Consider the following 27,142-nt stretch of genomic DNA (forward strand, 5'->3'; position numbering starts at 1 on the left):
TCCCCAGGTGGTGCAGCACCCATGGGAAAAGTTCAGGAGAGCGCAGGTGGACCTGTTTGCCTCCCTGGACAATGCACACTGCCCCCTGTGGTACTGCATGTCGGAGCCACCAGGGCCTCTGGCCTTGGATGCTATGGCTCATTGGCCAGGGCAGGAGCTTTACGCATTCCCCTCTTTTCCCCTGATCAGCCTTCTCCTGTCCCTGTTGTCTGGGACACCTTGGCAACTGTCCCTGAGACCCAACCTGCTGTCTCAGGCCGGTGGAACTCTGTGGCATCCGAGACCGCACCGCCTCAGTGTGTGGGCTTGGTCCCTGAACGGCACCAATGGTCCATGTTAGGACTACAGGAGGGCGTAATGAACATCTGCTTCCGCAAGCTCAAGCTCCCCACGCCCACCTACGGAGACCTCATTACTACCTGGTGTCGGCTACCATGAGCGGGGTGACCACCTGCCTTCGCTTCCGAGAACAGTTCAACGCCGACCTCCACAAGCTAGCCATCAGCATGGTACCCTTCCCGAGTCTGCACTTCATGCCAAACAACGTCAAGACTGCTGCCTGTAACACCACACCCCCTGGACTCAAGATGTCCGCCACCTTCATAGGCAACAATACAGCCATCCAAGAGCTGTTTAAGTGTCTCTGAGCAGTTCACTGCCATGTTCCGTCGCAAGGCCTCCCTACTGGTACACCGGGGAGGGCATGGATGAGATAGAGTTCACCAAGGCAGAGAGCAATTTGAACGACTTGGTATTGGAGTACCAGGATGCCATCGCCGAGGGGGAGGTATATGAGGATGAAGAGGAAGAGTCTGACATCCAGAGCCAAAATGTAACTTTCTTAAACCATCAAATAATGGGTCGTTCCAAAAACAATAAAACAGTAACAAAGAGCAAATGCATCCCATTACATTTACGCAACTACGGTACCACTTGAATAACATTTATAAAATAATAATTGTTGCTTTTTCTGTATATAAACTATATTGAAGCCACTTTATAATGATCTTTTTCTCCTATATGCATTTTATTAGGCAATATTTGAATTAAAGTAAAGATTTTGTTTTTCCATACTGCACAGTGCATAGGATTATATTAATTATAGAACTGTACATAAGGGTCCATAAGAGTGGAGTGGAAGACCATCATATTAAAATGAAATTACTTGAGCTGAATATATGTCAGTCCTTCATAAAATGTAAATGCCTTGCTTTGCTAGCCCCCCCAACCAAAAAAGCAAAACTACTAGCAGGCAACCGAGGAAGTGATGTAACAGCAAAGTTGCACTTCCTGGAAATCGTTGCTATGACAAACGTCAACAACTAGACACTCTTATTCACTTTCATTTAGCTACCAGTTTTAATGTTTTTATCAAATAATACGATTTGTTTTCATTAGAATAATTTTGCTAGTTAGAGATTAGTTAATTGCTAACTGTAAATCAAAGAATGACATCCGTGTTACAGCCTCAAAAGGAGGCTCCAAACGGGACTTACACATTCGCCAGTCGCCCAAGACCTGTTCAAAACCGCACCAAATACAGAGAGCCCGCAGCGGAGCAGTAAGTTTGATAGACAACGATATATGCTGTCAGTAACTGATAGTTTAGCCAAAAGCTAACTTCAGCAGCGTAAACAACTAGACTTTTTGCTTAATGAAATGGGTAGCTAGATTATTGCCAGCATAGCAGAGTTGGGGTCAGTTACATTTCGATTCCTGTCAGTTGTTGCACTGTATATTTTGCAGGGTCAGGCAGCTGAAATGGTGCTAGCAATTGTTCAGGTTTTCAATAAGTACGCTATCCAGTCTTGATTGATTAAAAAACAGGTGCAAAACCTGGTTCATTAATGTAACTGCATTAGTGCACGGCTGTGGATAAGTGTATGCTAATTCGTTTTTATCAAGATTGTACATAGAAAAAAAAGAGCACCTGTTCCCTTGTCATGCAGAAGTGATGGACAGAGCAATTATGGAAACATCATGTATGACCGACGTGTTGTCAGGGGAAACACGTATGCCCAGCACATCCTACCAGTGGTGAGTTTCCAGCTCACCAAGTCAGATATTGAAAGTGATAACCACATTGGTAAAAATGTTTCCATCACGTCTTGTATAATTATGTATTGGCCAGGCAGCTCAGCCTGACCCTATTGAGGTCCAGAGACAGCAGGAGTCCAGAAGGAGATCGGTCGCTCGGAAGCGTGCCATGGAGCAGTTCAGGCCCAGGACTCCAGAGGCTCTGGAGGGAAGGAAGCACATAGATGTACAGACAGGTAAAACCTAAATCTATGGGTAAAACAGAACAACATCTTAGCTGCCTACTGTCATTGTTGGACAACACAGAGGTTGGATTATTTCCAGAGCTGGAAATAATTACATGGATTATTTCAGAGCTTTATCTTGAGGAGCTGAATGATCGCGTAGAGGACACCAGCGTCGAGTGCCAGACCGACGCCTTCCTGGACAAACCGGCCACCCCCCTCTTCATTCCTGCCAAGTCCGGTAAAGATGTGGCCACACAGATAGAGGAGGGAGAGGTATTACATATTTTTATTTTTCCTCTTCTTCATTGCCGTGCAATGAAAACAATTCAACATTATGTGAAGGAGCTTCCTTCAAATGGATTGGCAACAGGTTGAAAACACGTTAGGCATATCTTTGTATTTATTATGGATCCCCATACTCTTCCTGGGGTCCAAACAAGATTAAGGCGATTACATCAGAAAAAATATAAACTAAACAGTACATCATTCAACACATTATTACACCACTACTCTACCACTACATATCTACAATACAAAATGTATAATATAAGAATGTGTGTGTGTGTCTCTTCACAGTCCGCATTGTTCTAAAAGGTGTAGTTTCATCTGTTGAAACAGTATATTTGAAAATGTATTCAACACACTTTTAACCCTTTATTTTTTATTTGTACCCACTTTTTAACCCCTCCATGCCCATGTCCCCTGCCTTGCCCTGCAGCTGTTTGACTTTGACATGGAGGTGCGCCCGGTGCTGGAGGTGCTGGTGGGGAAGACTGTGGAGCAGGCCCTGCTGGAGGTCATGGAGGAGGAGGAGCTGGCCAGCCTGCGGGCACAGCAGCGGGCCTTCGAGGAGCTCCGCAACGCCGAGCTGGTGGAGGTGCAGCGGCTGGAGGAGCAAGAGAGACGCCACCGTGAGGAGAAGGTACAGGACCACCAGACATGGCTGCTGCCACACGGATACATGTAACCAATTCTCAGGCCAAAGATAAATTACGGGATAGATTAGTTTTAAAAAGTTAATGTCCATTACTCTCAATAGTGCAACAGAGGTGGTTTGTTAGGGTGCTGAGTGGTGGTCTGCTTGCCTGAGACCTGAAAATATTTGCATCCTGAGTGAATGCCTAGGCTTTCACTAGGGAAGACGGTGCCAATTAATCAGCCTGCAGGGATTGACATTAAGGTCTGAAAGGCAATCGCCCATTGGGCAAGTCAGCAGTATTTTGGGGTTCCCCAAAATTATGATAACTTGCCAGAACATTTAAAGTAGCTATTTTTACCAACACACATGGGAGGAACCAGAAAGACCAGACTATTGGAATTCTTTGCATTTTGGTTGTTATTAGTCAAGTAAAATAAAACACCTGGCGAATGGAGCAGCCTCAGAGCATGCTTAACTTGAGCGACTGCTCAGGGCACTTTCCCCAGGCAATAAGGCAACCCTCAATCCCTGACCTGGGTTTGATATCTGCTCAGGCACCATAGCATGAGGTTCCAGACAGACTCTTTGGAGGGAAACAGACCCATGACTTTCATTGTCTCTCTTCTCTGAACAGGAGCGTCGAATCACCCAGCAGCGAGAGGTGCTGAAGAAGGAGATGGAGACTGCGGACAAGATTGCGGCGCGAGCGTTTGCCCAGCACTACCTGGCCGACCTGCTCCCCTCAGTCTACACCACGCTGAGGGAACACGGCTACTTCTACGACCCTGTGGAGAGAGGTCAGTCTTCCCCCAGGGCCCTGCTGACTGTCCCTTGACCCTTTCCTCCAACAGTTACATAAGAGGTCGTGCTACATGAGATGTTCAATGCACAAGAGAGGACTGCCAAGACTGGTATTAGTTTGGTATTTTATTAGAATTCCCATTAGCTGTTGCGATGGCAGCAGCTGGTCTTCCTCGGATCCACGTGAAGATCCATGGAAGAATCTCACTGCATAGTCCTCGCCTCCTTGCTCCTTGCCTCCTGGAGGTGAAGGTCAGAGGGGAGGGACATCTGGCTTTCCCAAATGGGTTTTGAGGAGGCGAGGAGAGAGGACTCAAGGAGTATGCAATTGAGATTCTCCCTATGTATAGTTCGAGTACCAACATATTAAGTATTTGGTTCTAAAGATGCATGCATATTTACAGTATTTAACATTCAATGTGTTTTTTTTGCGTGTGTGCTCTGGTCTTCTCTAATGTCCAGATATTGAGACTGGCTTCCTCCCGTGGCTGATGGCTCATGTCAGTAACACTTTGGAGAAGAGATACGTGGCAAGAGCAGTGTTGGACAGTAAGTGGATGAATGCACTTCTGAGATTTTTCAAATATCAATACTTTAAATCTTAGTATCTGTGCAGTTAACACATTCCCATAAGCCTTCCACAGAAGTGCATTTGCTGTGAGGCCCTCTTGAGATTTAACTGGTCATAAACATTGTTTTGGCTCCATCTAGTGGCTATAATTTAATACTACAGAAGCGATTGTAATTTAGAGAACCACCATTTACAGTGCTGCAGTTCTGAACTCAAATATCCTACAAAGACCATTGATGCAACAGCAACCTATAAAATGCCATTTCAAAGACACGAGTTATGCCTATGTTATATCTGTGTTATGTCCACAAGGGGTACTAGAACCATGAGGGTTAAACCCACCAGGGTACTCCGACACAGACCAAAGAGTTATAGCATACCCTCTCCGTATTTGTTTTAGTGCTTATCCATGATGTCACCCAGAAGAGGCTGGAGCTGTTCCAACAGATGCAGCCCCACGACCACTCCACCCAATGAGGGCCTGTACCACTATGGGGGGACATACAGGTAACATCAGCCAATTCGAAAGAACCAGCATTTGTTAATGGTATAAACAAATGAATAAACCCACTGCCTGTATGCTTAAGGCTAGTTATTTGATATTGGAGCCAGAACCATTGATGCTGTGAGTGTGTTCGTTTGAATGAAAGAGACCTCCCCATTCTGTCAGGCCTGAATCCAAAACCGTTATTCCTCCCATAGGAGAACCTTTTTGGATTCCGTGTAGAACCCTCTGTCGAAAGGGTTCTATCTGGAACGAATAGGATTCTTCAAATGGTTCTCTTCTGGGGACAGCCAAAGAACCCTTTAAGCGTGTAGCTTGAAATCCAGTTTTCATACAAATCTTTCATCCATGTTACACACAAGTCAGACTTAAAAGGCGCACTTAAGTCTGACTTTTGTCACAACTTAAGTGCGTCAGACTTAACATGCATGAATGATATGTATGACAACTTGAGTTATGCAGGCATGGATTACAAGCTACACGCTTAAAGGGTTCTTCGGCTGTCCTCAGAGGAGAACCCTTTGAAGAAACCTTTCTGGTTGCAGGTAGAACCCTTTTGGTTCCAGATAGAACCCTTTCAAATTATGAATCGGTCCTTAGAGAGATGTACTACATGTTCCTCATGCTGGCCTACACCACTTAACAGCTCCTCCCTTGAGTTACAATCAAAATCAGGATGGTAGAGTGACTGATAAAGCAGGTTAATGTTTTTAACCACACATCTGTAAGAATAGAAGAGTCTTCGAGCACTGTTTTTACACCTGACGACTCATTGCTATTGCATATACAGTAAATAACCCATACTATTATAGCCGGTCTGGTCCCAGATCTGATTGTGCTGTCTAAAGCCACAGTGTTTAAAAATAAAAATATTTGCATCAGCATGTTGTTAATCCAGCGGTCCTGGCTAAATGCAAAAATCCATCAAGATTATGTATAGGGCATTCCCCTCCATTCTGACACTTCTGTCTTTCCCCAAACAGAATCCAATCACATTATTGGTTGATATTCTGAACAAACACCAATTTGATTATTTTAAAGTGTTTAATCTAACCCAGGCAGCACAGCACCTTTAATCATATGTACTGTACGTAATGTAATCCATTACAAAGTTCACCCCAGTCCAGGAAGTTAACACAAACCATGCTTTTTTTGGTCTGTTTTCTTTACAGGGAATGCATTTCAAATGAAAAGTTGAGGAGCTGAATGGTGAAAGGAAAATCTCTACATTAAATGGTTATTAAAAAATGATTTACTCTACTTATATTCATGATTTGAAAATATCGAACAACTGTCTACAATAAAGACTATAGATTTAACTCTTAGCATTTTCTACAAATCTCATTAGTCTTTGGTTTCATGGACAGTGCATTTATAGCCTATTAGTTTCCTGTCCTTACCCTTAGTGTTGTCGACCGAGTTTACTGACTTTTGATGTAATGTGTTGGAGGCTTGTGTTTCAGTAGCTCATATTCTGCAATTGGTGACTTGTCTTATTTTCCCTGCTGGTACAGTCATTTTCCCAAAATTGTATGTCTCTTGAAATTATACTGGTGTTCAATCACTAAATTCCGGTTTACAAAAAGTCACATCCCTCAACAACAATCCTATAGTATTTGTGCCAGTGCCTTAACTTGAAAGTAATCTGCTAAACCAAAAATTTTGCCTACTTAAATGTTTACCAAACATTAGCTCTTGCGGTCATACCATTATGCTATTATTATTTTTTAAACAAATAAGACATGCTGGAAAGTACAGTACATCTGTGTTTCAGGACACATGTATACGATCCTTGTTGTTTATAAATAGATTGTAAACTATTTCCTCTTTACAAGTGGCTGTTTCGGTCCAATAGAATGCATGCGTTGTGACCTATAGCGCGAGTTTTAGTGCACGCACTTCAGCGTTTATCTCTGATATATACCGTTCTATTTTAATCCTACTCAACTATTGGTCCGTTTCCATTTATGAAACCTCCCCAACCCATTCACAGCGTTCCCTAGGTTGAGTTTTAGAGGGTGTGCTTCTGACGCGCACTATTACTCAACTATACAAATAGAAACACAAGAATGGTAATCCAAACAAATATACACGTGCATCTAATATCTTACTTTTGTTTGTTTATGACGCCATAGTTATTTTGTTAGAATGAATGTGTGGTATTAAATTACCACTTCCCATAATAGACTTAATCCACAGTAGGCCTATTTTATGTAGCAACAGCAATTCGTAAAATTCTCAGATTATGTGGTGTTTTTATAAAGGACTTTTAAATGTAATTTTGCACTTTTTTTTGTAGTTGTATGCCTAAACCCAATAAATCATGTTAAAGCTACTCTGGTAATACACTTATGGCACATAATGCTCACATAATGCTCTCATCTGAATACCCTTATGATGTGGCCTCTTGGTTATCTCAAGGTCTTCCCTTCTGTACAATGACACAACTATTCCATCTGGTCTGTTTTATCCTCAAGGTCATGGAGTGAAGTCATTGCATTTGTGAAATAAATATGCTGTTTAGTGCCTGTCTTTTTATAATTAGCCAAATATAACAGGCTAATTGTATAATTGTTTGCTAGTCAACAATGAGCAGTATGTACTATTAAGAAAATGTGCTTTGACTGTAGCCAAAGTTATATTCTGCCTGGTTGATATAGCGAGACTCGAGATTATAAATGATTATACTGTTCTGCCTGCGGCTATGGAATCCTGACCTGTTCACCGGACGTGCTACCTGTCCCAGACCTATTATTTGACCATGCTGGTCATTTATGAACATTTGAACATCTTGGCCATGTTCTGTTATAATCTCCACCCGGCACAGCCAGAAGAGGACTGGCCACCCCTCATAGCCTGGTTCCTCTCTAGGTTTCTTCCTAGGTTTTGGCCTTTCTAGGGAGTTTTTCCTAGCCAACGTGCTTCAACACCTGCATTGCTTGCTGTTTGGGGTTTTAGGCTGGGTTTCTGTACAGCACTTTGAGATATCAGCTGATGTACGAAGGGCTATATAAATACATTTGATTTGATTTGATATAAATGCAGGCCTACTGAGTGGTTTCAACGGTGATAAATGACATACTGTAGGTGCCCCATAAAGGGTTGTCAGGGTACCAGAAACAATGTGCCCATAAAGAGTTATTGACCACATTGAATCACTGATCCTTCAATGGTCAACATTTTTCTATGATAATTTTAAAGCTTTGCCATATATTTTCACCCCAAATTAATTGTAATTACTTATCACAAATTAGGTTACTAATTTTAAAATAATGTTTCTCCATAATAAACATACCATTTTAATCCTACAGTAGATCAGTTGTAGGGTTTTGCCCTTATTTTGCATTTTTCTACAAGCTTGTTTGAGTTCAAACAGTTTTCAGTATAAACTACGTGCCATTAATGGGAGTCGCTGTTGTACGAATGACGGTTCCCTCTTGCCTGGCACCGGTGACAAGCAGGAACTCATGCAAGCAGGCGGCAATAGTCGGAGCGCTGAAGTAGCGGAGGTCAGCCATATTGCCGCGCTGTTAGTTCTGCAGAGGAGTGTCCGAGGCTGCCCTGCGGTAGAACCATCTTAAATCACACCTGCTCTGGTAAGCCATTGTACCTATTAATGAATAGGCGATCGAATATTTATGTGAACGTGAGACAGTTGAACAGAATAGGGATGCTCACTACTTTGTTTCCGCACTTGTTGCACCACTTCTACCGCCGCTTCCCACAAAGGGGAGAAATATAACAACAGGTGTCTGGGATAATTGTAGTGGGTTGTGGCTTGGTAAAATGCTAGAAATGGAAGAGTATGTAGCTTGCAAGTGTAAAAATGTATCCATGATGCAACGGCTATTTTATTCGAATGTTTGCTCCAAAATGCACAATTAAAACCTATTCGAGTCGGTCAAATAATTATCTTGGATAATAATATTATGACATTTGACAACAAAGAAGATTCACTGATTAGCCTAGTAGCCTATGCTAGGCAACTACAGATTTAGGTTGGTAACGTTAGGTGGACTCAACTTGTTTCCTTTGTAGGTCTGTCTACTTCTACACACGTCGTGTAACCTAATAGGTTTTGTTATTTTTGAAAAAGCCTAAACAGTGTTGGCCTAATGTGTATTTTCTTCAGAAGTTAATGAAGCTCGTGGCTATTTAGTGATCCCAACTGCCCTGTTAAAGGATATAGACAAGGTGTTACATTGTAACAGACGGCAGACCCTAAGCGCAACAGTATATTTGATACGCAACAGTACATTTGATGTCCCTGTGATGGATAGGCTACTTTGTATTGGCTTCACATCACCCAGTAGTAGCCAATATTAATTGATTCTGAAGGAAAATGTATCTGCAGTACACCGTGTATCATATACTGTAGGCTACATCGAACGTCCCCTCATAATTTTATCCGAGCAAGGATCACACCTAGATACCACAGTAGTGGTGCTGAAGTAAGATGTTTACCTATAAGGGTGGAGACTCCTAATTTATTTTTTGTGTTAAAGCTCGACTCTCCGTTTTGTGGCTGTTATGGGTGAGGCTCGTTTAATCTGAATTTCCATAGACTATTTATAAAAAGTGATTCATACGGCTGTACGAGGGCTGCGTCAACCAATCTCTATTTCGCACCAGCGTTTAAAGAAGGCAGGGTAGTCCCGTCTGACTGGTTATCACCGGAGTGGCTGAAACGCGTTTATCCTCTTTCGCTCTCTCTGACAGGAAGGCACTGACTGTGGAGACGTCATTTAGTAGGCTATCCGAAGTATTTGGAAACCAACTTCACAGCTCCGCGCACGGACCCAGGAAAAGGACACACAATGCCTAAAGCTGTAAGTATTGCAGTGATTTTGTATATTTCAAATATGTTAAGGTCGTCAGAGTTCTACTGAGTTGTCTAAACATATGCTTGGTAACTAAAGAGGATACGTTGGCAGTCCTGAGTCGAGATCCAAGTAGCCCAGGCAGGCAAGAGACACGATGTCTGCTCATGATAAGAGGAGGTACTATAAGCTATTTGTGCTGTAATGACTATTTTACACCAAATATATATAATTTTTCTATGGTTTAATTTGTAGTTTCACTTGTAGATGAAAATACAAACATCCCCACTTATATCAATACATTCTCTTGAAGATGAGAATAAGAAGTTGGCCTCTTGTAAGTGGTCACACTGTCTGAATATATGTGCTTCCTCACATGAAGTTTAGTCGTCTTCATTAGTCTTACTCTCAGAACCTTTTTATTTGACTTAATGTAATATCCTAGCTGAGGCCTACCTGGGTTTAAAGCTGGTCATTTTTTTGGTGACATTTGTCTTTGACAGCACTTCCCCCCCAAAAATATGGACTTTCATTAGCCCCCCCAGTCTCTCATCCGAGACACTAGAAGACTAGGAGTCATAAAGTGTTAAGAGCATCACTGGAAAGTGACATCATTGTGGTGCTGGCTACATGACACAGTAGCACTCTCTGCTACTCCACATTTAGGCACACAACTTGAAAACCTGCCCTTTTTGGTAATATAATGGAGGACCGTTTTATTTTCTCTCCACGATATCAATGATGAGGCATAAGCATTGATTTACTGCCACTTACGGGCTTCTCTCTATATACCGTGAGTTAAGAAAGACATTAAATATTGCCAATGTTTTTTTGATGATCTTGCGCCTATTTATAGCATTGGTTGGTCAACATGTTTTGTTAGGCTGTGGCTGCTATGCTCACTACTGACTAGATGGGCTTTCTATAACACAAACTGAGTTTCACTGACATGATGATCAGCCCATATTGAGATTCAGTATTGTGAGTTGTGATGCAATACTATCCATTTAAGCCAAAATCCTATTTACTGTGAAAAACACATCAAACCTAGTAGAATGTATCTATCATATAGAGAAATACATCTAGAGTAGATTTCATTGGTTTAGAAGAGAAAGTAATCTGACAAGAGAAAGTTGAGATTTGAGCAGCTGAGATTGAGATCCTGGTTTGGTGTTCTCTCTCTCAATTTACACTTGTCAGAATGACACATTGTCAGCAGGTTGACCTTTAATAGGATACATCTTGTCCTGGAGGCAGAGCCGAGTGATTTCCACTAGATGGGCCAGCTGCAAAGTCAAAATTGGCTATATATCGTAAGAATTCACAAAAACAAAAAATTGCTTAAATTTGTCTTAAATTAAGGTTAGGCATAAGGTAAACAGTGCGGTAAAGATTAGGGTTAGATTTCAGATTGTATTACTTTGTGGCTATGCCAGCTATTGACTATCCTGCAGAGCTGCCTCCAGAACATGAGTCATCCCAATAAATGCCAACCTGCACATTGTCATCAAGTGAATCATGTTCCCTCCTTGGCTCTCCCTGAATCCTGTTTCACGGCCCCTTGAACATCCATTTTGACAGTCTGACACACACACACACACACACACACACACACACACACACACAGATGTGGGTGTTTCCTTCTCTTGTCTGAAACCCATTGTTAATAATTTGTTCTCGTGTATAATTGATAACTCAATAATATGACGATGCCTGCTGTTACGCCCTCTGGGCATGTCACTCCGAAGAGTCATCATGTTGGCACTTATCACGTCATTATATATTTAGACATCATTATATAGTCTTTAGTTGTTAACAAAAGTTAATACACTATGTTCAGTCAACAAGTTGGCCAAGCTGAGGTGCCCCAGTCTGCAAAACTAACCCACTATTAGAGGTCTCAGTCCTAAATACCTAATTGAAAGGGACGCAGCAGGGGTGTATTCTACCCCCACTCCAGTCTCCATGGGACCTTCAGCTGGTCAGCAGCAGGTAGGACCCAGCCCAGTGGGAGTTTTTGGCTATATGATTCTGTGGGGCATTGCAGACATGTTCCCATGACAACCCCACATTGCAACAGACTCCTTTAAAGCCACACCGTTGTTAAATATTGAATGGGAATGTAGCATGTAGCCCATTCTGTTGAGCCACTGTGGTGAGATGATGATCACCATCGGTCAACCAACTCATTAACCAGTGAAGGGTTTTGCACACTAGACTAGAGGTTCTTAAATTGTTTTGCCTCGGGACCCAGAATGAACCAGGTTGTCTCAGTCGTGACTGACCCAATATTCATATCTTTAAGGCCGAAATGCAATCTGGAAAACTAGTTTTAATGCTATATTGACTGTAAATGTAGCAATTACATTACACAAGTGAACAATATTCCTAACTTTTTCATTGTCAATAATTCCATATTGATCATATTCTTGATGAGGAATGTTGGCAAGCTCACATGTTTGAAACCACAAAATCTGCTAATTGGCGCTAATAACTACATATTGAAAATATATTTATTAAAGCTTTTTTTTTTCAAAGAATACATTTCTACACACTTTCTACCTGGTATGTTGTTTAAATTCAGACTGCAGTATTTTTTCACCCCCCAAAAATGTATTATATTTAAAAATATATATTTATATATTTTTTTACTTAGACACCTGCGATCCACTCAACCTCAATTTGGTTACGACTAGAGATGTAATGATTCACAAATACACATCGGTCCCCGGTTCAAATGTTTAATAAGATGTGAGTGCATCGGTCCGCGGGACCCCAAAAGATCCAAATGTAGCATGCATCGGTCAGAAAATGTATTCAAGTGTATTCAATCGGAGTTGAGTTTTTTTTGTATTTTTTGTATTATTTTCTTTATACCTTCTGAAAATACCTCTCATCTTTTGTGACAACCGCGTCCTCACCTTCAGTGTCGAACTTAGCATGTAATTGTGTTGACAGTCATTGATCTACAAGTCATTTTGCATTCCCAACAACCCTAGGCACTATCAGTAGCATAGTCAAACTGTGTGCTATGCAGCTTTGCACAATGATCAACTAGAGCTATTCTGTTCGGTTTCTGTTAGATTATAAAAATAATAATCTCTGTTTTCTATTATTATTTTAAACATTAAACGCACTATGCATTATGAGGGTTGAATGCCTTAAGAACACAGAATAAAACTATTAATAAAAAATAAAAAACCCCACATGAAATGGAATTCAAATTATTGAACCGATGTTGGTCAATTAGTTGTTTAAAAAACGGAAAATAACCAACATTTGGGTTAATCGCTCAGCACTAGTGATCTGGCACACCTGCGCATCACCTTCAGCATTCAAATGTTTGTAAAATGGCTTGCGCTTTCTAATTTTGGTAGTTTTGCTTGAAACAATCAGTATTATGGTAATTTTTGGATATACAGGGTAAAGTTGATAATTTCATAACGAGGACAGTAATCACTTTTGCTACACGCACTGCATGGTAGAAGCAACTCACTCCGAGTCTGTCAACACATCCAAACAGTCTAAACTATTCGATTGAGATGAGACGGGGGCGATTTTAAAAGATAAATATAGAGCCAGTAATGTATCAAACACTTTTAATCTGCAATAATGACAAATTCATGAGTTGGTGATGGGGATTTCAGATTGAAAGTGTGGGGGGGATTGCCCCCCCCAACTGATATTGTGGTGGTAGGTGCTCAGTTTCCCTTATGGCTCAGCTCAGGTGCCTACATACACCATAGACAAATACATCATTTACAGGCCTCTTTCCTGTGACTGACACACAGACACACAGACACACAGACACACAGACACACAGACACACAGACACACAGACACACAGACACACAGACAGACAGACAGACAGACAGTTCAGAGAGGCCCATCATTTAGAATGGAAAATGAATGTGTTTATGCAACAAGTGTTATTGTATCGCATTGAGTCAAATCACATTTGGTTTGTTGATTAATATACAAAGGATCATTTCGAGTCAGTTGGAAAGTTTGCTGTCATAAGCATACGTGTACTTCTCTTATGGTTTCAGAATAATAATTATAGTCATTCTCACCAGAGTTGCACTTTCTGGAAATGTAGGTCTTTGCCCAGTGTATTTGTATCATTAATGTCATGTTTTCTGGTAATGTTCTAACTGAATGGCTTCAGTGACTTACCGTTAGTCGAATTGCATGAGATCAGATGTCACTCACCCACTGGTTTTGTGTGTGTGGCGGTGCCCACTCACTTGTTCCTCTCTCTGTTGGTCTGGGTGTGTTGACTTAGGGTGCCCCGATTTTGTCATTACTCTAGGTATATTATACAACGATGTGGAGGGATAACGTTGTGCACGTTTCCTGTCCTTTTCCTCCACTTAGCTGATCCGGAGTCAGTTTAACTGTGTCGTCACAGGGAAAAGGCCTGTCTGTCTCCCTCACACAGCTGATCTGGAGTCAGTTTGACTGTGTGCAGTCTGGGACCTAAGGTCTGTTTAGAAGGCATAGTGGTATAGGAGAGGAACCACTGGGGAGGCCCAGCTGAAAGGGGATCTTTGTGTTGCTGTTTAATGGAGTTTTCTTCTCTCTCTCTCTTTTTTTACCTCTGTTTTGGATGCTGCTTCCCACAGTGTGAGCTAGGAGCCCCCCACCTCCAGGTTTAGTGATGATAATGTCAGTCCCTGGTTGTGTTTAATAGAGAGCTAAACTTGCTAAATTTGTCCAATAAGAACACATATTTTAATTTTTCTGTTGGAAAATGTTTTGCTACGGTGTGCCATGCTGAATTCCTGTTGAACTACCCCCCCTCCTCCAACTGGACTCCCAGACTCAGACTGAACCAGTCACAGCTGACCACAACATTCAATATGTCCATTATGAGGCTTTTCCAATGCAAAAAAATAAACAACCTTTCATGCTACCTTACCTACCTGTACCTTTTCATCTACCTTACCTACCTTACTTTTTATCTATCTATCTTTCCTACCTTACCTTAACTTACCTACCTTACCTTTAATCTACCTTACCTACCGTACCTAAACTTACTTACCTACCTTAACTTTAATCTACCTTACCTACCTTAATTTTAATCTACCTTACCTACCTTACCTTTAATCTACCTTACCTACCTTACCTTTAATCTACCTTACCTAAACTTACCTACCTTACTTTTTATCTACCTTGCCTACCTTTTATTTACATTTCTACCTTACCTGAACTTACCTACCGTACCTTTTCATCTACCTTACATTTTCATCTACCTTTTATCTTCCTTACCTACATTACCTAACTTACCTAAACTTACCTACCTTACATTTTCATCTACCTTACCGACCTTACCTTTTATCTACATTACCTACCTTACCTTTTATCTACATTACCTACCTTACCTTTCATCTACTGTAGTTGAATGTGCTGACTGTAAGTCACTCTGGATAAGAGCATCTGCTAAATGACCTAAATGTAAATGTAGATGCAATTTTCTCTTTGTAGTCCATTCACATTCACTTTGTTCTGAAAGGGTTGAATTGTTCTTTCTATGGAATAATTGTCTACTGCTATCGTCACGTCAGTTATTCTGTGTAGGCTCTGTATGTAGCCTACGAGGCAGCTAGGGAGCATGGCTGTGAGTCAACAGTCAGTCAGTAAGAGCCCAGGGCCCAGCCCAGCAGACGTCCCGTTTGGCCGTTTCCATTAGGCACCATTGAGTTTGCTCACTACAGAGCCTCAATGTCATTCACAATGGCCAGGAGATGACAGATTACACCAAAGGCTCTGCTAACAGCAGGCTTCCGCTCCCTCATCTCTAAGTCCACACACTTCTTTATAGGGTTGTCAGTCAGTGCTAACCAATAACCTGGGTAAATACTGTACTGTAGAACCGAATCATAACTGAAACAACATCTGACCTAGAAGAGAGAGTTGAAGGACTGGTGTGTGTTAGAGAGCTCACAATGCTGACATTGTAATGACTATGATGTATTTTAGCAGGACTTTAGTCACTGAAGTGGTGATATCCTATCACGGGTCTCTATTGTGAAAGCCTTACACAGTTGATGTCATGTCTCATTCATGGAAATCGGGAAGATGCTCTCATTGCAACTCACAAGGCAGTTTTTTTCCCCTACGTTTTTCTCCGTATTTGCAACGTTTTAGTTGTTTGAATCATTTTATTACCTCAGTGGACCTCCGTAAGCAGACCAAAACTAGGACTGTTTGTGCAGCATAGGTCAGCCTTATCAATCATTAACCGAAGAATGGAAACGCATGCCTTTTCTCTCAAAACTGCAGTGAATGGACATAGGCTGTATTGACAAACTTCCCTGCCCACCCACGCTATCCTGATAGGCTGGTCTGTGTCAAGGGGTTATGACACTATCGCCCTCACCACCTATGGCTATCTCCGACAGGGGCCCCCTCTGAAGTCAACCATGTGCCTTTACTGTAACTAGCTAACTGCAGCTGGTAGCTACAAAAGGCTGACGTGCTTCACAACCACACACAATTTACTTTATAGTCAAACAGAGAAGTTTACCAGACTAGCTTAGTATGAAATCTGAAACGAGAGCTCAGGAGTAAATATTTGAGGTAAAACACATTGTGATTTTCCCACTCAGTTCCCTCCGATCAGTCTTTCTGTCTGTTACAAAGCATAGATAAACAAACACATGCTCTGTTGTGTTTATTCTGTCTTTACATACAGTATCATCCCCTTTGAAGTACATGTCTGTGTGACATGTAGATTAATCCTCAGCTGCTCTGTCACTGTTAGTTCCTATAGTGTTTTAACCCCTCTCTCTCTGACTAGATAGTAAATAGTCATGTTTTTGTGTTACTAATGTCTTTCTGTCATGTCTCTCCCTCCACAGGTCAATGTTCGTGTCACCACCATGGACGCTGAGCTGGAGTTTGCCGTCCAGCCCAGCACCACTGGTAAACAGCTCTTTGACCAGGTCAGTGTTTACAGTATCCTTCTTGCTGTTATATTCATAGGGTTGGTCCTGTTATTACCAGCAACAACAGAGCACCTAGAGTATTTACAATATATTTTTTGCAGACATTTATATTAAATATATTTTGAAGCCATCCTCTCGTGTGTGTGTGTGTGTGTGTGTGTGTGTGTGTGTGTGTGCGCGCGCTTATCAGTTGCCCTGCTCTAGTGACCCGGCCCCAAGCCCACTCCCCCACCTCTCCATACCTCCAGGCCTGTCCTGTACCCACTCACAGCCATTGATATGTTATCTAAGGCAGGGTTTCAAGAGATTTGAACTGGAATTGTTCTTATCAGACCCTCTCTCCTCACGTACTCTAGCAACCATTTCCCGAAAGGGGTGTTGTGCTTAGAGCCAAGAGGTTACTGAAACTGATTACCGGTAGGGTGATGTTACTGAAACTGATTACTGGTAGTGTGAGGCTACTGAAACTGATTACCGGTAGGGTGATGTTACTGAAACTGATTACTGGTAGTGTGAGGCTACTGAAACTAATTACTGGTAGTGTGAGGCTACTAAAACTGATTACTGGTAGTGTGAGGCTACTGAAACTGATTACTGAAACTGATTACTGGTAGTGTGAGGCTACTGAAACTGATTACTGGTAGTGTGAGGCTACTGAAACTGATTACTGGTAGTGTGAGGCTACTGAAACTGATTACCGGTAGTGTGAGGCTACTGAAACTGATTACCGGTAGGGTGATGTTACTGAAACTGATTACCGGTAGTGTTAGAAGAGAGAGCATGATAAAAGCCTTTTCCTTTTTATCAGATTACAATATATATATAACAATCTAGATGTAAAATTGACATTATTTCTGGAAGTGAATAGAGGTCGACCGATTATTCCGAATGGCCGATTAATTAGGGCCGATTTCAAGTTTTCATAAAAACGGTAATCGGCATTTTTGGACACCGATCATGGCCGATTGATTACATTACACTCCACAAGGAGACTGCGTGGCAGGCTGACTACCTGTTATGCGAGTGCAGCAAGGAGCCAAGGCAAGGTGCTAGCTAGCATTAAACGTATCTTATAAAAACAATCAATCTTAACATAATCACAAGTTAACCTCTCTAGGATAGGAGACGCTTGCGTCCCACTTGGCCAAAAGCCAGGGAAAATGCAGCGCGGCAAATTAAAATAAAATATAAAAATCTAACTTTCATTAAATCACACATGTAAGATACTAAATTAAAGCTACACTCGTTGTGAATCCAGCCAACATGTCAGATTTTAAAAAGGCTTTTCGGCGAAAGAATAAGAAGCCATTATCTGATGATAGCACAACAGTAAACAAAGAGAGTAGCATATTTCAACCCTGCAGGCGCGACACAAAACACAGAAATAAAATATAAAACATGCCTTACCTTTGACGAGTACCTTTGGCACTCCAATATGTCCCATAAACATCACAATTGGTCCTTTTGTTCTATTAATTTCGTCCATATATATCCAAAATGTCAATTTATTTGGCGCGTTTGATCCAGAAAAAAACAGCTTCCAATTTGCGCAACGTCACTACAAAATATCTCAAAAGTTGCCTGTAAACTTTGCCAAAACATTTCAAACTACTTTTGTAATACAACTTTAGGTATTTTTAAACGTTAATAATCAATCAAATTGAAGACGGGTTTATCTGTGTTCAATACAGGAAGACAACAAACCAACGTTACTTTTCAAGTCTTGCGCAACTCTCAACAGTGCAACCCAGTTCCTAGATGGCCGTACTTCTTCATTGCACAAAGGAATAACCTCTGTCCAAAGACTGGTGACGTCCAGTGGAAGCGGTATGAGTAGCAGGAAGTTGAAATTGTGCACGCTATTTATCCAAAAGTGAAAATGCTGCCCCCTATACCTTAAGAAGTTAACTACACATAGTTGATGATATTACTAGTTTATCTAGCTTGTCCTGCGTTGCATATAATCAATGCGGTGCCTGTTAATATATCATTGAATCATAGCCTACTTCGCCAAACAGGTGATTTAACAAGCGCATTCGCGAAGAAAGCACTGTCGTTGCACCAATGTGTACCTAACCATAAACATCAACACCTTTCTTAAAATCATTACACAAGTATATATTTCTAAACCTGCATATTTAGTTAATATTGCCTGCTAACATGAATTTCTTTTAACTAGGGAAATTGTGTCACTTCTCTTGCGTGTTGTGCAACAGAGTCAGGGTATATGCAGCAGTTTGGGCCGCCTGGCTCGTTGCGAACTGTGTGAAGACTATTTCTTCTTAACAAAGACAGCCAACTTCGCCAAACAGGGGATGATTTAACAAAAGTGCATTTGCGAAAAAAGCACAATCGTTGCACGAATGTACCTAACCATAAACATCAATGCCTTTCTTAAAATCAATACACAAAGTATATATTTTTTAAACCTGCATATTTAGTTAAAATAAATTAATGTTAGCAGGCAATATTAAACTAGGGAAATTGTGTCACTTCTCTTGCGTTCATTGCGCGCAGAGTCAGGGTATATGCAACAGTTTGGGACCACTGGCTCATTGCGAACTAATTGGCCAGAATTGTACATAATTATGACATAACATTGAAGGTTGTGCAATGTAACAGGAATATTTAGACTTATGGATGCCACCCGTTAGATAAAATACGGAACGGTTCTGTATTTCACTGAAAGAATAAACTTTTTGTTTTCGAAATTATAGTTTCCGGATTTGACCATATTAATGACCTAGGGCTCGTATTTCTGTGTGTTATTATATTATAATTAAGTCTAGGATTTGATAGAGCAGTCTGACTGAGCGATGGTGGGCAGCAGCAGGCTCGTAAGCATTCATTCAAACAGCACTTTACTGCGTTTGCCAGCAGCTCTTCGCTGTGCTTCAAGCATTGCGCTGTTTATGACTTCAAGCCTATCAACTCCTGAGAATAGGCTGGAAATACTAAAGTACGTATTAGAACATCCAATAGTCAAAGGTATATGAAATACAAATGGTATAGAGAGAAATAGTGCTACAATAACTACAACCTAAAACTTCTTACCTGGGAATATTGAAGACTCATGTTAAAAGGAACCACCAGCTTTCATATGTTCTCATGTTCTGAACAAGGAACTGAAATGCTGTTTTACATGGCACATATTGAACTTTTACTTTCTTCTCCAACACTTTGTTTTTGCATTATTTAAACCAAATTGAACATGTTTCATTATTTATTTGAGATTACATTTATTTTATTGATGTATTATATTAAGTTAAAATAAGTGTTCATTCAGTATTGTTGTAATTGTCATTATTACAAATATATATATATATATATATATATATATATATATATATATATATATATATATATATATATATATATATATATATATATATATAAATCGGCCAATTAATCCGTATCGGCTTTTTTTGTCCTCCAATAATCGGTATCGGTATCGGCCTTGAAAAATCATAATCGGTCGACCTCTAAAAGTGAATCATCCCAACCATTGTCCTTCCCATGGAACCCAGAAATACATGTGTTTGAGCCGGTTCCTGACGTCAATGTTTTCTGTACAACATCTTTGAATACAGCATGTTTGTATAGTAAGTATAGAGGGACAATAAGACAATATCGTATTGTTCTCAGATTACCTTACATTGACGAGCTTGTAGTAAGTTGCTGCCGTAACCTCTTGTTGGTTGGTACTTCAGTGTAATGTACTGGATGTGAGGAGGCGGCAGCTATCTTAGTGGTTAGAGCAAAAGTTGCTGGCTCGAATACCCAAAGTGAAAAATCTGTCGATGTGCCGTTGAGCAAGGCACTTAGCTCTTATGTGCTCCAGGGGCGCCATACTACCATGTCTGACCTTGTAAAACAACACATTTCACTGCACCTTTCTGGTGTATTTGACAAATAAAAAACTTAAAAAAATTATGTGCTTATGTAATGGTTGAGTCCCATGGTGTCACGTCTGTAGCCACAGTATGGACTGGATTCCAAAGGCATCATGTAGGATCTTCATTTTCTCACTCTTTTGTTGCTGATCATTTTCCTGCATTGTAAGAAATGCAAACTTGTAGTATATTCAAGGTAGGGAATTTTACCTTCAGGCTCTCTGCAGAGATATCAGTATTAGATTCAGATGTTCCACTTCAGTGTCACTAAGAATTCCGTCAGCTACGTGTTGAAAGGCCTCAGTGGGGTGTGCCAGACATTGTCGTATAATGTCGAATAATTTGTGTTGGAAACAGTTTGTCGGCGCTCACAATACAGGTGCACGTAATGGGTTTGTCTTGTGAACTGTCCATCTGATAACCACCAGTAGCCAAAGTTGAAGTCTACTGACGTTGAACTACTGCTTCCTCTGGTTAGAAATGTGTCTGTCCAAAGCCTGTGACCTAATTGAATTAGAAACTTGGCATGAGCGGGTGAAGTCAGTAGCAGGAAGAACACAGACAGTGAGACAGAAGCGTACACACACACACACACACACACACACACACACACACACACACACACACACACACACACACACACACACATTTTAAATACTTTATTTGAATCCACCAATCAAATGTACAAACATTTCAAAGGTCCCTGTATGCGTGGCACTCAAGTGTACAGAAGGCACCTCCTTCTCCTAACAGCTAGGCTACCCACGACAGCTGAAACAGAGCCGTACCTAGCCAACTGGTCTCCTTCTCCTAACAGCTAGGCTACCCACGACAGCTGAAACAGACCAGTACCTAGCCAACTGGTCTCCTTCTCCTAACAGCTAGGCTGCCCACGACAGCTGAAACAGACCAGTACCTAGTCAATTGCTTTGCCCTAGTTTTTGTGAGGCCCATAATCTGGAGGCCACGCAAGCCTGTGTACATGGCTGAGACTGCTGAATATCAGAGCCACCAGCTTGCACCTTCATGTGAGGCTGTCCCAGCATGCCACGAGGGGCTGTTTATTTAAGCAGCTTCTCGGCAAAGGCCTGCTCCATACTGTATAGCCGTCAAATGAGCAGCCCGGTCCTCCCCCTCACTCACACACACACACACACACACTCACCCACACACACACACACAGAGTGACCCCCCCACACACACTGGTATTACTCAGCATCAGTGGTGAGCCCATCCCCTGTTAAAGTGGCCTGGAGTGGGCCACTCTCTGTGGTGGGCCCTGATCATATCCTCCTCTCTGTGGTGGGCCCTGATCATATCCTCCTCTCTGTGGTGGGCCCTGATCATATCCTCCTCTCTGGGGGGGGGGGGGGGGCTGATCATAGGACCATTGACGTGCAGCCCTGCTGCCTCAGCCCTACCTCTTCAACACACTCACTTTGATTTTTCCATAGAACTGCTTAAAGCCTTTTCCCCCACAGTTTTTCTTAGATACTGTGAATGTATACGTTCAGGACAGGCCACCTAAACAGTTCACTGTTCACGTTTGACTGGAGTGACCGTGCAAGGTGTGGCATTCGTGCTCCTGTCTCACTGTTCAGACTGCATGTGATGCAGAGTGGGAGATTCTCTAAAGTTGTCCAGAGGTGGTTCAAGCTGCTTCTCAATAGTTTTTTCCCCTCCAGTTTTATATACAGGATGTAGATTGTGTATATTATACATCTTTAATCCTTTGAATAATACTGCATATTTAACAATGATCTGCGCCCCAAAGATAAAGAATGAGAGAATCTTTTGATGTCATGCATGGCACAATTCTTGAATCCATTGTGGGACTAAACTAGGTCTTTTGTGTTGGGTGAGAACAGCTAACATGTAATCTACAGTTTGAGCTTCATTGATTCAACTGCAAATGTTTGTCTTAGAGCTGTTTAATGATTGGCTGATGGCCTGGCAGTGAGTGTCACACCCAGTTTGTAACTCTTTGGTCAAGTACTTTGCAGCCTTTTAACTCCTGGAAGGTTGATTAGTTCATTCCAGTACTTACGGTGGGGTTTTGTCTTTAATACAGGTACTATTGTTATTTGATAAAAATCTGTTTGACCCATCCCTAGACGGACATGTTCTGCTTTTGCAGACGGACAAAGGCCTCTAGTTGTACTTATTCCCCTGGGGAAAAGGAATCCTTCATTTAGATGACTCAATACCCTCTCTCTCTCTACCTCCTTTCTGTGTGGTTCCCGGTCCCAAAGACCCATGAAAGGGGCTGTTTGTGTCCTGAAACCCTCAGGACTTTCATTCCAGGGGAGACAACACAGTCAGATGCACTCTCTCATTTCAGGCCTGACTAGTCAGTGCTTGTTGTGCTAAAATACAATTTGGAGAGAAAAAATGTAACCTGAATCAAAGTCATTCATCTCCTGCAACTCTGGCACGTTAGCCCAGATCCATATTTGGTGGCAGCTAAGTAAGTACTGGGCGCTTGATTTTATGTTAACCTTGGCCACTGCTTATCGGATAGGAATGGGTTTGGTGTGTGTGTGTGTGTGTGTGTGTGTGTGTGTGTGTGTGTGTGTGTGTGTGTGTGTTCACCCAACCAGCTAAGCACCCCACATGATGATTGGGTGGGGAATCTGTCAGCGACACAAACAGAACATGGCCTGGCGACTGGTGAGAGTTTCTCATCCTAATTGAAATGCCTGGTCTATAGACTCTCCATAACCCATAATATAGAACTATAGGGTGCCATTTCAGCCTATACATATATCTATGTTGCAGTCATTTTGGAAAATAATTAAAAAACCTAGAGATCAAAGAAGTCTCTGGTCTATTACAGTTGAGCTCCGAAGTCAGCGGAAAAGAGCACCTCTCCAACAAGTGATTTCCCAGATCTGTAATTGACTACTCTTCCCTCTCACTACGCTAATCCCTGATTAATGGGAGAATAACATTGATATAGTCACATATCAGGGTGTAGTCTTTTACGATATATGTTATCTTATCATTTTGACAATAGCGTAATATTATTTTTGTGCTAGTTGGCTGTACCTGCACCAAAACTCCAGTATTTTTCCTTCAAAGCTTGTTCTCCATCTTCTTTTTAAATAGGGAGCCAATTAGTTTTCAGCACTTTTATTTCCATGACTGATCAGAACTGGTTTTCTCATGGCTCTCTCTTCTCCCTCTGCTGCAGCAAACATATGGTGAGCAATATGTTTGTGACACTGAATCGCAATAGAATGATAGTATCGAATTGCAATACATATCGTATCGGCACCTAAGTATAATGATAATACTGGTTCGTGAGGTCCCTGGCAATTCCCAGCCCATCATTTCCTAATGTTCCAGTGTGTTGTAAAGGAACCAGTCATACAGACAGTACACACTAGTCATTCACTATTAGGGTTCCTCAGAAGTCAAACAATAGAGGCATAGTGTTGGGGAGTAGACCAGTGTAGTAGACCAGTAGTGAACTATATGTAGTCATTTAATTACATTTTACTGTAGCTTGGTGGTAGTTGAACTAAATTCAGATCTTGGTAGTGTTTTCAGTAGTTATTTACTTTTTTGACAGCTAACTACTGGAACTACACACTAACATCACTTTTTTGTTGTTGCAAAAAGAAGACAAAATATTGGTAGGATGCAGTTCAAGAGTATGTGATGCTTGAGGTGTCCAGCCCTGAGAGGGTGGAGAGGAGAATCTGATGCTTCATGGTGCGGAAGGCACCTAGGAGGATGAGAACAGAGGAGATGAGTCAGCTTTGGCAGTGAGGACAGCCTCTGTGACACATAGAAGAGCCGTCTCGGTTGAGTGACCTGTCTTGAAGCCTGACTGGTTAGGGTCAAGAAGATCATTCTGAGAGAGATAGCGAGAGAGTTGGTCAAAGACTCAAGTGTTTTGGAAAGATGATACATAAGGGAGACCAGTGAGAGTGTTGGTTTTTGAGGAGTGGAGAGACTCTAGCCATTTTAAAGTCAGAGGGGATGCAGCCAGTGGTCGAGGATGATTTTATGAGGGAAGTGAGGAATGGGAAAAGGTCTCCAGAGCTGGCTGGAGAAGGGGGGAGGGGGGTTTGGAGTCAAGGTTGTCAGGCGGCCGGACCTCACTTGTCATAGAATTTCAACTGGAGAGCGAGGGGAGAATGAGGTCAAGGCGTAGGATAGTTATGTGTGAGTGGGACCAGTGGACTCAATAGGCTAATTGAATGAGGAGCGGATGTCGTCGACCTTCTTTTCAAAGTGGTTAACAAAGTCGTCCTCAGAGAGGAAGGAGGGAGGGGGAGGGGTGGACGATTAAGGAGGGAGGAGAAGGTGGAAAAGAGTTTCCTAGGGTTAGATGCAGAAGCTTGAAATTTAGAGTGATAAAATGCAAAAGCAACAGCTACTCTTCCTGGGGTCCACACAAAACATAAAACATGACATAATACAGAACATTAATAGACAACAACAGCTCAAGGACAGAACTACATACATTTAAAACATCTGACATAACCTACATATGAGTATGTACACAAACTATCTGAACCAAGTTTGTTGTTCCCTTGAGCAATCTGAAATGGGAGGTCCATACAATCATGGCTCTATATAGTACTGTAAGTTTTCTTGAATTTGTTCTGGATTTGGGGACTGTGAAAAGACCCCTGGTGGCAGGTCTGGTGGGTTAAGTGTGTGTGTCAGAGCTGTGTGTAAGTTGACTATACAAACTATTTGGAACACATTGTTTTTATAAAAACAAGAAGTGATGCAGTCAGTCTCTCCTCAACTTTTAACCAAGAGAAACTGCTATGCATATTATTGATATTAGCCTTCTGATTACAGGGAAGAAAGAGCAAGATGTGCCGCTCTGTTCTGGGCTAGCAGCAGTTTTTCTAGGTCCTTCTTTGCAGCACTTAACCACAAGACTGGGCAAGAATCAAGATAAGATTAAACTAGAGCCCGCAGGACTTTCTTTGTGGAGTGTGGTGTCAAAAAAGCAGAGCATCTCTTTATCATGGACAGACCTCTCCCCATCTTTACAACCATTGAATTAATATGTTTTGACCATGACAACTTACTCAACAGCCACATTATTTATTATCAGATTCAGCTGAGGTCCAGGATTTAGGGAATGATTTGTACCAAATACAATGCTCTTTGTTTTAGAGATGTTTGGGACTAGTTTATTACTGGCCACCCACTCTAAAACTGACTGCAACTTTTTGTTTAGGGTTGCAGGGATTTCACTTGCTGTGGTTGCTGACACATATATGGTTGAATCATCAGCATACATAGACAGACAGGCTTTGTTTAATGCCAGTGCCATGTCATTAGCAAAAATAGTAAGTAGCTTTAGCAGAGGATACAGAGGAAGAGAAGGTAGGGAGGAGGGAGTGAAAGGATGAACGGTCCTTCGTAAGTTTAGTTCCCCTCGATTTTTGCACAGCTGCCTGCAGCACTGTTCTTTAAGCTTGCAATGAGTCACTCAGCCACGTTGCAGGAGGGAAGGGCTGAGCCAGCCGGGGGGAAAGGGGGCAGTGTGAGTCAAAGGATGTGGAAAGGGAGGATAGTAAGGTCAAAGAGGCAGAATCAGGAGATAGGAGGGAGAAGGATTTAGAGCGAGATAATTGGATAGAAGAGGAGATGGTAGTGGGAGAGAGAGAATGAATATTGCGATGGCGGATGTCCATCTGGGTAGGGGATGAGTTGGTAGGGTTGGAGGAGAGGGAAACTACTAAAGAAACAAAGTAGTGATCAAAGACCTAGAATGGGGTTGCAGTGAGATTAGTAGGCAAATAGCATCTAGTAAAGATGAGGTCAAGCGCATTGCCTGCCTTGTGAGTGGCAGGGGACTGGGAAAAGAGGAAATGAGTGGAAAGAAAGAGGTGGAAAGAAATTAATCGGAGGCAGACGCCAGGAGGTTGAAGTCGCCCAGTACAATGAGTGTTGAGCCATTGTCAGGAAATTAGATTATGAAGGTGTCAAGCTCATTAAGGAACTCGATGATTACCTTGTGGGCAGTAGATGGCAACGATGTTAAGCTTGAGTGGAGAAAGACAACATTTAAAGTAGATGGCACTAGCTAGAAAAAAGACAGTACTAGACAACAACAGATTAGGATAGAAATGTACTTATCACTCCTGGAGATATCAGGAGTCCTCTAGCTATTGATTGAAGCACAACAACTGAATATATATGACGTTGTTGTGGCTAGCTACTCGCTGCTTTCAGTCAGTGCAGATTTGATCTTACTGCTTTTTCCAGTCAAAGTCTCCTGTGGAGAAGGAGCTGAGTCTGGTCCCAGATCTGTATGTGCTGTTTTATCAACTCTGGCAAGACAGCACAATCAGATCTGGGACCAATACGAGTTGGCAAAACATAAGAAACAGATCTGGGACCAATAGGAGTTGGCAAGACAGCACAATCAGATCTGGCTCCAG

General features: G+C 41.8%; 2 protein-coding genes across 2 annotated transcripts in view; both read left to right on the plus strand.

The window, feature by feature from the left end:
- Positions 1–1,268: 1,268 nt before the first annotated feature.
- Positions 1,269–6,385, plus strand: rsph3 (radial spoke head 3). The gene is made up of 9 exons (XM_021611570.3): positions 1,269–1,561; positions 1,950–2,037; positions 2,132–2,273; positions 2,392–2,537; positions 2,983–3,186; positions 3,818–3,980; positions 4,447–4,533; positions 4,956–5,062; positions 6,233–6,385. The coding sequence occupies exons 1-8, from the start codon at positions 1,449–1,451 to the stop codon at positions 5,030–5,032; spliced, it is 1,020 nt and encodes a 339-aa protein (XP_021467245.1). The 5' UTR covers positions 1,269–1,448; the 3' UTR covers positions 5,033–5,062; positions 6,233–6,385.
- A 2,056-nt stretch (positions 6,386–8,441) lies between these two features.
- ezrb (ezrin b) overlaps positions 8,442–27,142 on the plus strand; it is a 56,877-nt gene continuing 38,176 nt past the window's right edge. The window contains exons 1-3 of the mRNA XM_036984802.2: positions 8,442–8,656; positions 9,780–9,889; positions 16,744–16,827. Of these exons, the coding sequence (XP_036840697.1) occupies positions 9,878–9,889; positions 16,744–16,827 (96 nt within the window). The 5' untranslated portion in view covers positions 8,442–8,656; positions 9,780–9,877. The remainder of the gene's footprint in view (positions 8,657–9,779; positions 9,890–16,743; positions 16,828–27,142) is intronic.

This window comes from Oncorhynchus mykiss, chromosome 8 (genome assembly GCF_057628025.1).
Source record: "Oncorhynchus mykiss isolate SJ-2025 chromosome 8, ASM5762802v1, whole genome shotgun sequence".
NCBI lineage: Eukaryota > Metazoa > Chordata > Actinopteri > Salmoniformes > Salmonidae > Oncorhynchus > Oncorhynchus mykiss.

Bases quoted from the DNA above. Each gene is read 5' to 3' on its own strand.
- rsph3 (XM_021611570.3), top strand. From the start codon at position 1,449: ATGACATCCGTGTTACAGCCTCAAAAGGAGGCTCCAAACGGGACTTAC. The intron at 2,038-2,131 runs GTGAGTTTCCAG...TGTATTGGCCAG, and splicing joins CCCAGCACATCCTACCAGTG to GCAGCTCAGCCTGACCCTAT. The intron at 2,538-2,982 runs GTATTACATATT...CTTGCCCTGCAG, and splicing joins CACAGATAGAGGAGGGAGAG to CTGTTTGACTTTGACATGGA.